At 44.0% G+C, this 17,883-nt stretch overlaps 1 protein-coding gene across 2 annotated transcripts; it reads right to left on the minus strand.

Moving 5' to 3' along the window:
* Positions 1–1,949: 1,949 nt before the first annotated feature.
* Positions 1,950–17,534, minus strand: RNF185 (ring finger protein 185). Of its 2 annotated transcripts, none has more exons than XM_033174282.1 (7): positions 17,375–17,534; positions 11,699–11,913; positions 9,997–10,015; positions 8,055–8,167; positions 6,114–6,168; positions 3,626–3,743; positions 1,950–2,254 (listed from the first exon to the last, which is right to left on the minus strand). In XM_033174282.1, the coding sequence occupies exons 2-7, from the start codon at positions 11,869–11,871 to the stop codon at positions 2,157–2,159; spliced, it is 576 nt and encodes a 191-aa protein (XP_033030173.1). In that variant the 5' UTR covers positions 11,872–11,913; positions 17,375–17,534; the 3' UTR covers positions 1,950–2,156. The 2 variants fall into 2 exon arrangements, with proteins under 2 accessions (XP_033030173.1, XP_033030174.1); XM_033174283.1 differs by lacking the exon at positions 17,375–17,534 and adding an exon at positions 14,667–14,760.
* Between the last annotated feature and the right edge of the window lie 349 nt (positions 17,535–17,883).

Raw genomic sequence — 17,883 nt, forward strand, 5'->3', positions numbered from 1 at the left:
CTCTTTCCCAATTGCCACAGATTTTATTCTTTTTTTAAAAAAAGGCTTACAGCAAACCATTTAAGAAGATTGCTTTCAGAAGGGCAGCTTTAGTTCTCATTTTCATGAACAGTAAAAAGAAGGATCCCTTATATATTGTGATGGTATTCACTTTATCTTATCAACAGGAGGTGGCACAATCTTTCCCCCCAACAAAACAAATCTAAGCTATGCAGGTTCTAGGAGGCAGCACAGGTTACAGTCTTTTTTATGTTGCTGACAGGCCCTTGAGCACTTTTTGGAAAACCATTGACAGAAGGATTCTACATTTTTTTAAAAAGGGAAACGCTCTCACTGTGACTACTGGGGATGCAAGGTCAACCATCTTGGTTTCTACTGTGGGAATGACTGGTTTTTACTATGCTATCAGACCTTAGTCAAAAAAAGAAGCTCCCTTATGCAATTTGTTCTTTTCAGTATTGCTGGCTGTGATTTGCTTAGCAACTCATAAAAAATTGCTGCTACAGAAATTGGGAAAGGAGTAGGGAGAAAAAATGAGATCAAAAGCATTGCAAAACAAGAGAGAAACCCAGGAGTCTTTGAGAAGAGACCCTTAGATTTACAAGAAAGTGTGAGCTCAGGGAGTGAGGAAGTTTCGTTTTTGGTCCTGTGAATCTCCCAAGATTCAGCAGCAACAGTTTTAAAGCAATATTCCAGGCTTCTTCCACTCCTGCAAAGGAATCCCTTGTATAAATTGTTCAGATCCATTTATGTGGGATGTTCTTCCATGTGGGTCCCACTGAAACGAAGAAGACAGCTCCCCCAACCTGGTGCTCTCATGAGATTTTGGATTACAAGTGTGGGGAACCCTTGGCTCTCCAGATGCTGTTGTACAAGAACTCCCATCATCCATGGCCATTGGCCATATTCGCTGTGGCTAAGAGGGTCCTCCCCATGCCCGGACTACAACATATGGAGAGACAACAAGGCCGCGAAAGGTGGAAACCGGAGCATGGCTGTTTCAATGGGGCTTGTGTAGGAGAGCTTCCTGCTGGCTCATGCTCATGATCGACCCTTCAAAATATTATCTTTGGTCATCTGGAAAAGCACACGCACTAACTAACGACCCCCTGGAGCTTAAGAAAAAGCCCCCGATTTAGGCTGTTATTCTCACTATGCAGAAACTCTTATGGGGGAAGAACAAAATCCTCAAAAGAAGACTGTCCTCCACTTTTCCCAAACTAACCATTCCAAGAAGTTGGGGGACAGGGAGACGACAATTTTGGATTCATCTCAAGAAGGAGCAAATGAGTGTCAATGACTACAGTAACCAGAACTGTCTATATCCAAATTAAGAACTGAAAGCTGTTATACAAGTTTTAGGAAAACAACACTGCTTTCATCCATGCGGAAGTGTGCTGTGCAACAACCCCAGAGGGGACCCCTCTGGTGTCCAACATCCCCACCCCCAGCCCTGAGATGTAACAACCTGCCCCATCTGGTTCCAGGAAGTTTAGGTATTTTATTGTTTCAGGGTGAGAGAGTCTCTTATCCCTTAACTTGTTTAAATATCCCTGGGAAAAGGTCAGCCAGGTGGGAAACAGCAGGAAGAGAATACTCCAAAGGTGACCTCACCTGCGGCCTGATGGTCTTCCCAGGTTGTACTCACATAAGAAGAAAATTTCCAGGAGCAAGTTGGGTTTCAGTCAACGTATGCAACTGGATTCTGAAGCAGTCGGTCCATTGATCTCCCTCCCTTCAGTGCTGTTGGGTTGCAAGGCTCATCTGAGAAACAGGGCAAGTGTTTCCATGCCTGGCCTTGCCACCCACTCTCCCTCCAGGGGCAGCACCTGGTTTAAAGGCTTGGCACATGATTTCAAACAATGCTCCCTCTTGGCATGTGGAGCTCAAAGCTAGGTTCACAGCCTTAGCCGGTTACCTGTTGTGTGATACATGGCTGGACTTTAGAATGCTTTTAAAGAGAGACCTTTAATTCCATTTACTCTGGCGTAATAAGCAAGAGTCCTCCTCCCACTGCAGCAGACATCGGGGCTTGCGGGAGCCCATGAGCTATGGAACCAGACACCGAGAGGCTGGCAGTGGGGCACGGAAAAGAAGAAGCAGTCGTCTGTGACCAGTTCGGAGCTCCACAAACCGTGGTACAATACAGGGCAAGGTTAAGCGATCAAGAGCCAGAACATGATCACCAGGGCCACAAACAGAAAGAGGCGGGACAGGAACTGTTCGTCCACATACTGGGGAGTCCCTGGAACCGCTGGGAAGACAGAAAAGGGAACCTCTCTCAGCAAACAAAAGCAGTGCATTTCCAGATCCAATAGCAGAAAAGCATGGAATCAGCAGTCATTCTGCATCTTCATTATAAGACTTCCCTAGGCCCTTTTAACTGTCCAAGTTATCTGAAGGATTGCTTGAACCCATATCAACAATGGCAGCCTTCCTCATTTGCTCACTGCCTCAGTTAGTGAAAATGGCAGGCATGACAGGGCCTTTTCAGTGGTAGCACCCTGGACCTGCAGTTTGCTGCCTGTAACATTCAAAAGATCAGCACACTAAAGGCCTTTAAAAGGCTCTGAAGACTCTGTTTCAGCAAACGATACATTATATTTTTGCTCTGTGAAATGGATTAACCCGGGTTTTTTGGTTCTGGGTTGTGTACGTGTTTTATTATTGCTGGGTCATTTCACTTTTATAGTGACTCAGAATTTGCTGAAACCTTTTGCACTGCTGTTACATTCTTGAAATGTATATTACATAAGCCACCCTGGGAAGCTTTGCTCAGAAAGCCAGCCTATGATTTTTAAAAAATTAATAATAATAGTGATATCCCTACATCTTGTATTGTTGTGACTCCCTGCATATACGTACAGGTAGACAGAGCTAAGAAGGACAAGGCAACAGCAGCAGTGTCCATGAAAAAAGCAGAAAGGTGATCAAGTAAGGATAGCGCGCCTGTCACTGAAAACACCCAGCACATTTCAAGTTAAAAGTGTTGGTTTTAAGAAATCTCTGTTAACAAATGGCAGAGTAAAAAATTAATTCTTAAGTAGTACAAACCCACAAGGTTTTTCAGATTTGCTTTCAAATCTTGACATAAGAGACAGGAAACTTAACATATTCGGTGGTGGACATGAAATACATTTATGTCAAAGGCCACAGAAGCCCCGAAGTTATGTCAAAGGCTTTGGCTCATGCACAAAGGAGGGGACCAGCTCAGGATTCAGGGCCACCGTAAGTGACTCAACTGGTTTTACTCCAAATAGAGAACATTGATGCTAATCAGCTTGGAGGTTGTTCCTTACAAACCTACCAGTGAGAATCACTTCAAGGGTGAACTGCTAAGCAGAAAAGTATTGTTCTCACTTTGTACTTAAAAAGCAAAACAAAAATGGAATAGAAGATAAGCCGCACTCATCTGATTGAAGTTTTAAGAACAGAATAGCTTATCTATATTCAGAGGGTTCTAAACAAATGAAACATCAGGACTTGCCCCTGGTTACACAAACAGCAACGTAAGTACAATGGACAAGTGCCAGCTTTTTTTGATCTGTCAGTCGTATAATTATGGTGAGTGCAACCAATGATTTGCTGGCTTGCTAGGTTTCTTTTATTCAAAAGTGCTCCTTACCTGGGGGAGGCCGACCGTCGTTTATGTTGAATGCTGTAGCGAATATACCAAAAGGAAATGCCCCAATTCCAAACGACATTTGAAAGCCTCCATCGCCAAACCCAAAACCCTGGAAGCCCTGGAAAGAACCACAAAAGGGGGAGGGAATAATGAAGCCTTCCAAGCATGCTAGTTTACAAAGTGAAACACTGACCTGTTTGCCTTCTCTATGATTTACTATGAATGGCCCCTGGCTGTGTGCCATGATTTACACACACACACACCCCGCACCTCTCTCATGAGCCCAAAGTGTCCCCTCACAGAAGAGCCTGCTCATTGTATCTCTGCACGATTTCCTGCTCTCACCTCTTTCCCCTTAGCGTCTGATGGGGAGGAGGGCAACTCTTCATTATCTCTGATTCAGGGATGTCTGGATTGCCCTGTCACTTCAGAGGCAGAGATGCAGCAAGACACCTGCTCTTAGAGACCATTATCTATTTGCATCTTTATAAATCACAAGGCCTACCAAGAGAAGCCGCAACACAGGCAGAAACATAGGGACCCTGCTCCTTTCCTTCTTACTACACTCTGAAAGGAATCCTTTTCGAGGTGAAGGAGTTTGTTTCCAATTTAGATCCAGAAAATAAGTGTGACACACCTATCAAGAACGTGGGAAACGTTGTCCCAGAATTACACCAGCCTTCCACAACCTGGAACCAGGCAGAGGGCCTTCTCGGTAGTGGCGCCCGCCCTGTGGAACGCCCTCCCATCACAGGTCAGGGAAATAAACAACTACCTGACATTCAGAAAAAACCTGAAGGCAGCCCTTTTTAGGGAAGTTTTTAATGTTTGATATTGTTGTATTTGGTTTCTGTTGGAAGCCGCCCAGAGTGGCTGGGGAAATCCAGCCAGATGGGCGGGGTACAAATAATAAATATTATTATTATTATTATTCCAGATAGTTTTGGACTACAATTCCCATCAGCCTCAGCATCATATATGCTGGCTGAGGTTGATGGGAGCTGCAGTCCAATGAGAGAACTTGCCACAGCTGAGCCTCTCTCTCTCTCTTTGCGTGGGACAAGCCACATGGCTTGTACTAACAGCTGCTGGCCATCGGATCAGAGACAGGGCATTCTGTGCTGATCCTCAAGGCCATGCCAGTAGAGCAGAATGCAAGCAAGGCCTTTTTGCTCCAGCAGTCTTAGTCCTGGCAGCAGCATCTCCTAAAAAGGTGCTCTTGAGTTCAGCTGCTGATTTAATAAGGCATCACCAACTCTGCAGGGAGTGCGGAGAAAAGAAAAAGGCTTCTTAATGACACCCAACAGAGCTGTTTGTTTGAAACAATGAGGCCCACAGGTAGACCCTGGAGGCTCCAAGCTGCCTTGCATGGAAAAATGCAATTATTTCATCAGGTCAGGTGTGCTAGGTCAGGTGTGCCATCTTCACGCTAGGCAATTCTGCAGCCTGTCCAATATTTCTCAACCCCACACAGCCGGCTATTTATAACCCCCATGTCTACACACTCTGTATGTTTACACATATCCTTCTTCATTCCCCAGTAGCAGAGACTTATTGGAGACCAACTATAATCAGAGTCTGTTTACATACACAGGCCCCACCGGCTTTCAAAATCCACATTAAAAAAAATCCTACAAAAAGGAAACATGATTACTGAGAGCCAGTGTGGTGCAGTGTTTACAGCATCAAACTAAGAGACCTTAGAAGGCCAGGGTTCAAACCGTTGTTCAGCCATGAGGCTCACTGCGTGACCTCTATCTGCTTAACCTACCTCACAGGATTGTTGTGAGGATGAGGAAGAGTGGGACAGCTGAACAGTGCTGTCTTCAAGTCCCACATTTGGCAGGAATCGGCTTTGTTCAGGACCTCCAATTGGGAGCTCTCAAGCAGAATCAATCCCAGTGAAACTGAATTTAAGACCTGTGCTTCCCAAGAAACTATTCGGAGCACATTTTAAGGCTTCCAGTTGTTTCTTTGTGGCCGCATTTTTACTTGCTCCACACCTGATGCAATATATTATGACAAGTGTGAGGCGGATGGTTGCGGCTTTTGGGAAAACAGCCTTATGGGCCAAATTAGGCCCACGGGCTGGAGGTTCCTGACCACAGGGCTAAAAGAATGTACAAGGGGCCAACAGGTACCCAGAGGAGGAGAAGGAAAATCATTCTCCAACCCAAGGAAAAGTATGGGAGAGTAGCAGGTCGCCCAGTCTCCTGTAGGTTTGCCCTGTCTGGTGCCTTCCAGATGTTCTGGACTACAGCACCCATCAGCCCTGGCCAGCAGAGCTGTGCTGGCTGGGGCTGACAGGAGCTGTAGTGCAAGACATATGGACGGCACCAGACAGAACAAGGGTGTTCTGATGCTTTGGTTTAAGCTTGTACGTTGCTCTTCATAGTCCTAAGGGTGAGCAATATGCCTTTTTGTCTCGTTTGTACTTCTGGGAGATACAGAAGTAACATCCAAAGGATGCAAATCGTAGCTTACTCACCCCTCTATTTTCCGGCTCAGGTCTCTGGCCTTGAGGCCGTGGTGGTGTCTTCTCTCTGCAAGAGACAATTCATTCAGTCAAGCCCAGCCCAGCTCTGGTCAACTCTGTGTTGAAGCTCTTATCATTATTTGGATGTGTGTGTGTGTGTGTGTGTGTGTGTGTGTGAGAGAGAGAGAGAGAGAGAGAGAGAGAGAGAGAGTTGCACCACCAGTGTGAACATCACAGACTGTAAGAGGGTGGAGACCTTTCACAATAGTGGAATATAGGACACTACTTGACATCAAGTCAGACCATTGCTCCACCTAGCTCAGTACAGTCTACTCTGACTGGCAGCAGCTCTTCGGGGTTTAAGGCAGGAAGTATTTTCCCAGCCCTCCCTGAAAAGGCCACTGGGGATTGAACCTGGGACTTTTTGTCTGCAAAGCAGATTTTCTACCACTGAGTGACAGCCCGTCACTATACTCAGTCAGACCACTGACCCATCTAACTCAGTATTGCCTAGCCTGACTGACAGCAGATCTCCAGGGTTTCAGGAAGGAATTTCCCCCCAGCTTTAACTGGAAATGCCAAGGGTTGAACCCTTGCATGTGAGGCAAGGGGGCAACAGCTGGGTGATGCAGCTGCAAATGACTATCAGACTTCGATAAGCTGGTAATTAATAATAATAATAATAATAATAATAATATACACCACCCATCTAGCTGGGTTGCCCCAGTCACTCTGGGAGGCTTCCAACACATATAAAAACATAAACATTAAAAACTTTTCGATACAGGGCTGCCTTCAGATGTCTTCTAAAAGTTGTATAGTTATTTGTCTACTTGACATCTGATGGGAGGGCGTTCCACAGGGAGGATGCCATTGCCAAGAAGGGCCTCTGCCTGGTTCCCTGTAACTTCACTTCTCGCAGTGAAGGAATCACAGAATTGTGGAACTGGAAGGGACCCCGAGGCTCATCTAGTCCAGCTCCCTGCCAGGCAGGAATTGAGAACATTTGATAGTCTAGTTAGTATATGAGTCACAACACTTTTCACTGGCACTTTTACAGTTTACAGCAATGCTTCACAGCATAATGAAGTGTCTTTTGCACTGATGTGCCTATTGGGGCTGATGTTATCAGACTGGGTTCTTTTAAAGAGCAGCTCAAGTTACTTATTCCTACAGATACACGTTGCATAATTCTAAATCTCTGCTTCCAGAACTCTGAGTCCAGAAACACTGAGTACCTTAGAAACACTCAAGATCTCAAATGCATTTACATGAACAATGTTGCCCAGTTCTCATGCTCGGTCTAATCAGCCTTGTCTATCAGTCTGCAGTGAAGGGGAATAGTGAAGTTCTCGTACACAGGCAAATGCTCCAATCCCAGCTCCCATTATTTCCTCGGGTTAACAAATTAAACTAAATAGTTTTAATTGGATTTTTAATTAATGTGCAACTAATTGTTGCTGTTCTCAAATTGACGGTTTTATTATCTTCCTTAGTGGGTTATGCAAAGCACCATTCTGTATAATGCTTTTTTTAATAGTGTAGTGTAGTAGACTAGGGGGCATGATGGGGGATGAGTTTATGGAACCAAGAGGGTGGCAGCCCAAAATGGTTTGGGAACCACTGCTACAGACAGTTCAAGCGGGGAGATTTTAAAAGATAAGACTACAGAAGGGTGAAGGCTTTGCAGGCATTTGGCAACAACATCACCTAAACATGCCACATTCACTTCTGCAAATCCCACTCCATAAGGGCTTGTAGATCCCACAAAACAAAGGCTGTTTTTGTAACACAGGCTTTGGCTCTCCTGATGTTGCTGAACTACAACTCCCATCATCCCTGACCATTGGCCATACTTCCTGGGGGCCAGTGGGAACTGTAGTTCAGCAACACCTGGAAGGCCGCAGGTTCTCCACCCCTACTGCTGTAAGAAATGGCTTCCAACATTCTTACCTTGGGTCCTGCTGTCCGGTGCTGCCCCTTCCATAAAGTGGGATGACCTTGTCGCGGCTGATACCTGCTTTACATACAGGACACACCTGCCGATTGGGCCTCGTCTCTAACCACTGGAAAGGCAGGAAAGAACGAACAAACCTGAGCAAGAGACTAGAGGTGTGCCTTGCATGAAGCACACAGGACTCCCTATTGTGATTTATTTTATTTTAAACATGGTTCTTAACTAGTTTGTTTTCATCCGTTTGTGTTTTAGAATGAGGTTTGTAAAACGCTGTAAGTCTCCTTGAATCCCAATTTGGGAGAAAGGTGGGATTTAAATACATTAACGAATCAGAATCAGAATACCACCACCAAAAGCATATGCTAAGTGTCATCGCATGTGCCATTCACAAAATCTTCTGGGCACAAGGAATCATCTCCACCTCTGCCACTGCCAAACATCTTCTCACGTTCTCAACACTTTGGGACCACTTTTACTGCATGGTTCTGTGGCAGCAATTTCTCAGTCTGGTGCCCTTTAGATATTTCACACTACAACACCTTCATTCCAGCCAGCATGGACTTCAACTCCCCAGCATTGTACAACTATGCTGGCTGAGGCCAGTGGGACCTGGAATCTACAGCATCTGGAGGGCCCCAGGTTGACAAAGGCTATTGTGTGGCATGCAGACTCTTCTACCACTTTTGTGGCCTGCCCCACACTTTTTCCTCGGCACCCCTTAACATACAACAGGCCACAACTCTTGCCTCAGGCCTTTAAGCTGCATAGTAACATATGGCCTCTCCCACCCCAGTATTTGGAAGTTGGTGCAAGGCACAGAGATGGAAACGCCTCACTTTTGCCAGTGACAAAAGTGGGTGACGCTAGAGATGTAAAATTTATGGAAATTTTGAAGCTCGGAAAAAACCCTGGGTTTTTCCGGTTTTTTTAAGAAAAAATGGAAATTTTCGGAAAAATTGAAAAAAAATGCTACATTAGCACTTCTTTTTTCTTTTCCAGATTGAAAGTCATTCTGCTACTTTAGAAATATAAAATATAACTATGGACAATTTTAATGGGCATAAAATTTTCACAACTGGCATATTAAAAATATAGTGTATCCAAACAATTATTACAAACAGAATTTACTTTTAAAATAATATTTAAATGGAGCAACAATCTCCTGAACTGTTTACTAGTTTATGTGGAACAAAACAAAACAAAACTCCACAAAACAATTTTTTTAAATCCAGAAGTAACAATTATTCATATTTCCTCTCCACAGTATTTAAAAAAAACATTCTCATAAAAAGAACTGAAGAAGGAAGTGGGACTAAATTTCAATGAATGGGCATGAAATTTAATCAGTCATTTTCTGAGCTGTAATGATCAGTATCAGTTTCAGTCTCTGCTTCTGCATCTACTCTGTTGTGTCTGTCATTATCACAGTTATTATGGACTTCTAAAAACGGAATGTTTGCTCAGATTGAAACAATTTTTCCAATTTTTTGGAAAAAATAAAAATGGCTTCAGGAAAAAAAACAGAAAAAAACAGGTTTTCCCGGGCCTTCACATCTCTAGGTGACACTGACATAACCTAATTTTCATGTTTATACTGACCTACCTTTACAGAGCTGTTGCACCGAAAGAACATACAGTGCTCTGAACACTCAGCCACCTCACCAGTACAATTATAATTATGATTTATCTGTGCCATTTCACTGCAACCAATAGAAGCTTCCAACAAAGAACAATCACCCCCCACAGAAAAAGCTGCAGATTACAAACTATTGCATGCGTACGGTTATTAGCAGGTTGGGTTGCCCTAGAGATCTCTGGTGCACAGGCACGTTTAGAAACTGAAAGGGATATTGCACCTACTCAGATTCCCCCAGAGAGCTCGGGTTTACTGCGCAAGAGGAGCTGATGAAAGACAAAGCAAAAGAATAGCTGCCTTACCTGGTGTAAACAAGGCCAACTGTTGAGAATCCCAGAATGATTCGTTCACAGGGCAGAAGGAGAGCAGCGGTGGAGGCAGGAGGAGAAAAGAGAGAGAGATCAAAATACACTGAGCAAGCAATAGACTGGAATCCAGCCCTGCCGGTTCCACAGTTGAGTATTAAAACAATAATATTTAAGTAAGGAAGCAGCTAGGGATGGTTTTTTGTTTTGTTTTTTAATTGCTTCACTTCCAGATAATACAATTTGCTTCTCTTCTAGGTAACACCAAGCCTTATGCAGTTGAGGGAGTTGGATATGGTTAGCCTGGATAAGACTGAGATATGATAGGAAAGCCATCTTCAAATATCCAAAGTGCCGTCGCAACGTTCCATGGAAGGTGCTTTATCCTGTTCCAGAGGGTGGGACCCGATCCAACAGATTCAAATTACAAGGAAGGTTAGACCAAGTAAACATTAGGAAGAACTTTCTGGCAATAAGGGCTGTTCGATAGTGGAACAGGCTCCTTCGGAAGATAGTGGACTCTCTTTACTGGAGGTTTTGGTGGCAATCTGTCAGGGGTTCTTTAGCTCTGACTCCTGCATTGCACTCAGATGGCAATTGGCCAGCCAGCAGATTTCCCCAGTGCATCAGAAATTCCTGTTCATGCATTATTTTCTTTTAAGTAATGATAGGAACGGAGGGAGAAGGAAAATCTGGCTTATACAGCTGTCCTGGACACACACTCTGAAATGGGCATGAGGCAGAGGGGTGGAGATAATCATCCCAACTTTACCTAGAGTTTTACATTCAACCAGCCTCAGAAAAAGAAAAACCCAACACAGTGAAACTGGAGTATGCAAATGGAGCATGAACTAACAGGACCACACAAGGGTATTTTGGACAGAAAGTTGTTTCCCCACAGGCGTGGCAGCATCTAGAACTGGCTTCCCACCAGTGCTACAGAAGTGCTGTGGAACAGCAAGCCAAAGGCATTCCCCAAACTGGCATCCCCTCCATACGACGACTTAGCCAGTGTTCGGGGAAAACGGGAGTTATGTTCCCAGTAAGAACAAGAATAATGATGATGATGATTTTTCCATAGCCGTTTTGTCTTATGGCCGATTTTATCATACGTGTTTGAATACACGTTCATTCACCACTTAAGGCATTCTATATTAAACAGTTTATACATTCACAATCAAATAATAAAACAGCAAAACTGTACTCATGCCAGTCCCCAGGCTCTGCCATGCTCAAGGTTGACCACAGCACTGAGGGCAGGGCTCTCCAGGTGAAGGTGTAGCACTAGGAAAGCAGGCCTTACAGTGGCTCTCATTGAGTTCTATGAACAAGTGCATCCTAGACCACAGCAGGGGCCTGATCCTAGCACACCTGGCATCACTGTGCCCACAACTGCACCCCTTTCATAACCCTCGTGAGATTAAATGGCTGCCATTCATTCCTATGGGGGGGGGAGAAGCAAAGAGCCGCATGTGGGGAACTGAACTTTGCAACTGACACCTGGCTGGCAGGGGCACTGCCAGGGAGAGAGATGAGGAAGGGGCACACATGGAGGTGGGGGTGGGGAAGGAGCATTTGTTTGAGGGTTTTTTTTTAAAAAAAAACCACACCACAAACTTTTCTAACATTTATGTAGGCAACTCAAGCGTTTGGCGTAGAAAGCAGATGAACAACTGGCCAAGAGCACCAGGATACTGACCAGAAGAGGTGACCGCATAGGCTGATCACAGCATCCTTGGCTGTATCCAAACAGATGTTGCACTCGAAAGTGCTGTCCTGGCTTGCCCCATCCCCGCTGCTGCTGTTGCCACTGGTCCCGCCAGCATTGTTGCTTTCAGTGGAGGTAGAAGCTGCTGGCCCTTTGCTGGCCATTCTTGTCACACCCAGTCAGGAAATTTTTAATGCAATTGAACTCTGAGAGAGAGAGAGAGAGAGAGAGAGAGAGAGAGAGAGAGAGAGAGAAAGAAAGAAAGAAAGAAAGAGAATTTAGGGAACACCATTATATTATTTCCCTAATCCAGACCCAAGGAGGAGATGGGGGCACTACCATATGTCTCCAACCTGGCATCCTCCTCCACAGGTTTTGGAGTATAGCTGAGCTGGTTGGTGCTGAAGTACAAAACACCTGGAGGGCACCAGATTGAGGAATGAATGCTCTAGTCTAGTGTTTATTTTTGTACAGTGAAAGCCCTCAGGCCATTTTTTTATCGTAGTCCAGAGAAATCTTGGGCAAGCTGAGCAACAACCTGGTTTTAATATACCCTCTCATGACTGGCAATGATGGGACCAGAGCAATCTCTAGGCCTCCCAGTGAGTTCCCTGCTTGTTTCTTTTAACCAAGCCTCACAACATTTAGCATAGCAGTTTACAAACGCTCCCTGAAATTCAGTGCATGATAATTTTAATACATCCAAAGCCTTTTTTGGTTTTTAAATTCATGGCACTTCCCAGTGGGCTTGACACAGCTAAGGCTGAGGATGGGTTTAACAAAGATGCATGGATGCACAGAACACCTTTGAGCATTAAACAGAATATGCTTTTAAAAAAACTTTTTAAAGAGGCTTCTTTTTCAATTTGTATTCATTCAATTAATCTTAAGATCCTTCATTTCCAACTTAACAAAATCCACAGACGAGCCAATATATGTCTACAATTCAGGGTGTAAAAGCAATATACTAGCCCACTTATTGCAACAACATCCACCCTAACATTCACATCAAAAGCTAAAAACAACCACCAACAATTAGCAAATACAAAACCATTGATTTCATTTGGCAGCTCCATGTTTTATGCATGAAAACAGTGACAGCAATTTAAATTGAGGAATCATTTACACTTTAACCAACTACTCAATGAATTTACAGTATTAAAATTCAAGGGTGTCAAAGAAAATATAACCTGGAATTTAACAAACAGGACCCTCCCACTCATTGTTCCAAGAAGGGTTCTCCCTCTCATTCCTGCCACGTCAACAATCCAGAACCTATAAAGCCTCACAAATTAAACATGGGTGTTCTTGAACACTCTGCACACCAATTATAATTTATCTGCTGGCAAATGACTAATCAAACTTTTGTAGATTACCCTACTAATTAAAGCTTACGGCACTTGTAAAACCCAGCGGTGTGTAAGCAGCTGAGAAGTCCACTTCTTACACAAGGAGACCCCCGTCTTAATGTACTATGCGGCTCTTCCAAAAACAGAATCCCCTCCCTATCTTATCATTTTGTCTCGCTTACCTGAAGTGAATTCAGCCGCTCTCTGCTTACTTTCCTTGCAAAAACGCTGAAGGAAAAAGGACAAGTACTGAAACAGGACCTTATCCGCATCGCCACTTGGCTCCTGTGAAATGGTGCTTTTTGCATAGGGGAACGCAGCTCCACAGTGGGTCCAGAGCAGCTTAATGCCCACATCACCAGAACTTGGCAAGTGGGAAAGAGGAGGCACCTATTTCAACAGAACTCTTTTCATTCAGTTACATCATTTTGCAGGGGGCTCCCAAAGGGCTGCCTTGCAATAAGCTAGCAAGCTTTACTGGATGCAGCTTCTGAGCTCTACAGATTTTTCTGAAGTTCAGCCACTCCTAGTAAAATCATGCATGCATTTCAAATGAAAAAAAGTGGCAAAACACACACAGCTTTAAGCTAGGCACTTCTCATGAAACATTAAGTTGCAAGCTTATGAATGTTCTAGTGGTTTCCTGCTTTGGAGAAAAGTTATCTAATCTGGACGTTACCCATTTATATAGGTGTCTGCACCCAGGATATACATACACCTTGCTTTACATGTTGACTTCTCGAGGCTCTATTTTCCATTCTACTATACTGCCTTGGACCTTTGCTCCTCCAGTTTTGCTATTCTCAGCCATCCTGAGCCTTCAAGCCACTTTGGCAGCACAATCCTATCTATGCTTATATGGAAGTAACCCCAGTTTGTTCAATGGACTTACTCCATAGTAAACATGTTTATGATTTTTATTTAAATAGTCTTTAAACAAAATATTGTATAAGCATTGTAACAAAGTCTGGTCACCTGTGACCACAAAATCTTTTGGATTAATTATGCGCACACCTCACTAGAAGCAAACGAGCTAACATCAAAAACAAAACAAAATCAATGCCTGTGGAATAGAGTTGGAAAAATCTCAGGTGGTCACTCATCCAGGCAGCTAAAATTCGTATTTTGACGCACATGATTTTTCAAATATTTCTTTGTCTCTTTGCAGGGCTGAACATTAGGGACCCAAAGCATTTTTCCAGACCAGGTGATTAACTTTGGGAGGGGCTGCCCAGATCACCTCAATATGATCTCCCGCACAGATGTTCATTTCGTTTCACGCTCTTAACAAACTGGTTCCTAAGAAGACATTTAGCATGCATTATTCCTTTATTCTGGAAAAATATATATCCAATTTATCCTGTTAGATTATGCACCTGTAATTATCTCCATGTCTGGAATAGTTATGCATTAATACATTTATAGTAAAGTTTTTTGACTTCACCCTTAAAGGCACACTCCTCTATTGTCTCCCGAGCCAGACGGATTCCAGAAACAACAAAGTAAGGTCTATATCTGCACATGCACATGGTGGTTGTTGTTTTAAAAAGGCAGCCACCATGCTATGTAACTAATTGAGAGTAAACCCTGCTGAACTCAATGGCACTTACTTTTGGGGAAATATTTGTGCCATTTTAACTGAGACACACAAAGGCCATTCTTGAAGATGAATAGAGGAACAACATCAGAAAATTACACAAGTCAAATGCAGCTTCTACCAACAGTCTTTGCAAAATGCTCTGGTTTTGAATGGGTAGAAAATGAAGAAACACATAGGAATAAATCACCAGCACTTACCGGTACACAGAATTTATAAACAATCTTAACAATGAACAACACTAACTGAATGGAATTAAGTAAGACCAGTTCACTCAATATTTTTCATGTATCAGTGAAGAGTCTTGCACCATGCCTGCACCAAGATGTAAAGGCCTGGGGCGACCCGAGAGATTCAAGATAACAGCAAATTTTTGCCTGTATGGCCTGATACAGGGGGAAATGGAGTCTTTGGAGAGCACACAAAAAACAAGCCTCTTAAAAGTTTAGAACTATGGCTACATGCTACTAAAAAGCATACTGACAGCAATCCTGGCTTGGTTACATTTTGCTGGATATATCACTAGTCTTTTAATGTTGTAATCTGTTCATTACAAGAAGAGGGTTCATTTTCTGAGCCCCTACTCTATTCTACTTTATTTCAGAATTTATTAGCCACTCTACAATCAGAGAATACCCAAGTGATGCACAGGAATTGAATATAAATCACAATACAGGTCATTAAAGAGTACAAAAGTGTTTTTTAAAAACTGCAGGAAAAACCACTCAGTCTGATAAAATGGAAGTCTACACACTATTTTGAATCCTAAAATCTATGGTTTTGTTAGGCCTCCCTGTAACTGATCACCACAGGAATGCAGTGAGTAGGGAGGGGCAGAAATACAGAGCAACCTTTTTTGATTGATTGGAAGCAATTGGCTCAAACCTGTCCCACCCCCCACCCCCATGTTTGAAACTCTCTCTCCCCAACATAGTGCATACAACCATATTCCAACATAGCGCATAAAATGTTATTCCACTATAAGGAATACCTCTCTTCCTCACTCTGCACTACAAGGCAAGATGTACATTTTAAAGTTTAAAAAGTAAATAAGAGGTAGTGTGCTGGGCTGTTAGTTCATCTAGTCCAGTATCCTGCTTTCAAACATGGTCACCCTGGTGCTTTCAGAAAGGACATGAAAAGTGTATTTTTTAAAAGAACTTGAAGGTGACAGCCCATCCCCCATTACCTACCCTATAGCAACTGATATTGAGAGGTAGATACTGTCCCTGAACATGACGGTTCCAATTTGCTACGATGGCCAATAAATGTCTACAGACCCCTCCTCCTCCTCGAATGCATCAAATCCTGTAAATCCTGTTGCAGACCATTTACAATCACAGAAATAAGGAGGGTCCAAAAAGAATACATCTCAAGTGTGAATATTTTGTGAGTTTTAAGTTTTTAGTTTTTCAATGGATTTATTTTTATTTGTTTTAAATGTTTTAAGCAGTTGTTTTTAACAATCATCATATATGTTGAGAGAGAGAGAGAGGAAACTGCTTTGAGGCATTTCTTTTTTCCTTTTTCCTATTTTTACAATCAAGCAGTATATAGATTCTATAAAACAAATAAAAGCCACAGTGCAAACATGCCAAGTCTTCGGCATAAGACCACCATTATACCACAGCAGCTACAGTGTTGGACCAGGACCTGAGAGAGAGACTAGGGTTCAAATCCCACCACAGACATGAAGTTCACTGGGCGACCTTGGGCCAGTCACTGTCTCTCTAGTCCTAACCTACCTCACAGGGTTGTTGCAATGATAAAATGGACACGGGGAGGAATGTGCCGGACACTTAGAGCTCCTTGGAGAAAAGGTAGGATATAATAAATAATAACAATAATAATAATAATGTTGGGGGAAATAAGGCTCTGTTCGGCTACAACAACAACAACGTTGGGGAAAATAAGTCTCTACAGTATTCGGCTACAACAATAATGTTGGGGGATAGATTTTTTTATTGTTATGGTTCTCAACCAGCACACACACATATATCCATAAAAACAATCCAAAATACATTCTAAAATATAAACTATAAATATAAACTTAAAACTTTTAAAATTTTAGATAAAAGAAGATATCGCTACTTTAAAAGGTGGGCTACAGCCGATTATAGCACTGGTTCGTCTTTAGCTCTGTCCTTAAGTTGTGTGGGTACTGCAAACTAGATCGGACCGAATTTTTATGGCTCTAGCACAGAACCTGGCTACCTTTGCTGTCACATTAGCGTTAGCATCTGAAAGAAGCCACTCTATATAGAAATTGTCCGAGCGTCCAGGTAGCTCAGTAATGTTGGGGAAAATAAGGCTCTATTTGGCTACTACCGGTACTACAACCACCACCACCACCACCACCACAACGTTGAGGGGAATAAGGCTCTATTCGGCTATCCTACCACTGATGGGCTCTCCCTCCCTACCCAGCTGGATTGGGCCAAGCTGGGATCCATAGAGATCCCAGTACTGTATTCCGTTTCCAACAGCGGTCAGCCAAACGATACCCCACCACCACCTTACATGAGGGCATGGTGAAAGGCAACATACTGAGCCTGACCAGCAGCCTCGACCCCCATACCCCCCACCCCACAGGGAAGAGGAGGCACCTGCTCCCAAGTCGGGAATTCTCTCCTGACAGCCCCCCGGCCTGGCCAAGGTCAAGCTCCCCCTTCGCCGACCTCGGGGTAGGGGCTCCCCCTTTGCCTCCTGCGGGGCTCTCACCAGAGTCAGCGCCGGCTCCTCCGCCTGGCGCCTTCCGCCGCTCGCGGCCCTTCGCTCTCTCGAACTCCACCTCCGCCCGAACGGCAACTGTCACCTGATTTCTTCCCCTAGCCGGAAGCCCGGCCCCACAACAGGAAAGGGGGTCCCTTATCCCAAGGGCACACGCCGTCCCCCGGCGCGAGGGTTCTCCCTGCTCCCCCGGCGGCAGCTGCGACAAAGGTTCCGCCTGCCAAAAGGCCCGCCGCCCTACGGAGGCTGCTGCTTCCTTGGAGCCCGGGCCTAGGTCTGCGAGAAAGGTGGGACCGAGCCCAGGACCACGTCACTTTAATGTATGGAATTAGACGAGGAGGAGGAGGAGAATGAAGGATTCATGACACGGTGTGGCAGCATTTGCACTTTGGAATTCCCTGCCTCTTGATGAGGTGTTGCTGCTTCTGACGGCTGCTATATATTTTTGTTTGGGCAAGCCTGTCCTTAGCAGCGTAAGAGCAACACAGCATGCTGGAACG

The sequence above is a fragment of the Lacerta agilis genome, chromosome 17 (genome assembly GCF_009819535.1).
Source record: "Lacerta agilis isolate rLacAgi1 chromosome 17, rLacAgi1.pri, whole genome shotgun sequence".
NCBI classification, from domain to species: Eukaryota; Metazoa; Chordata; class Lepidosauria; order Squamata; family Lacertidae; genus Lacerta; species Lacerta agilis.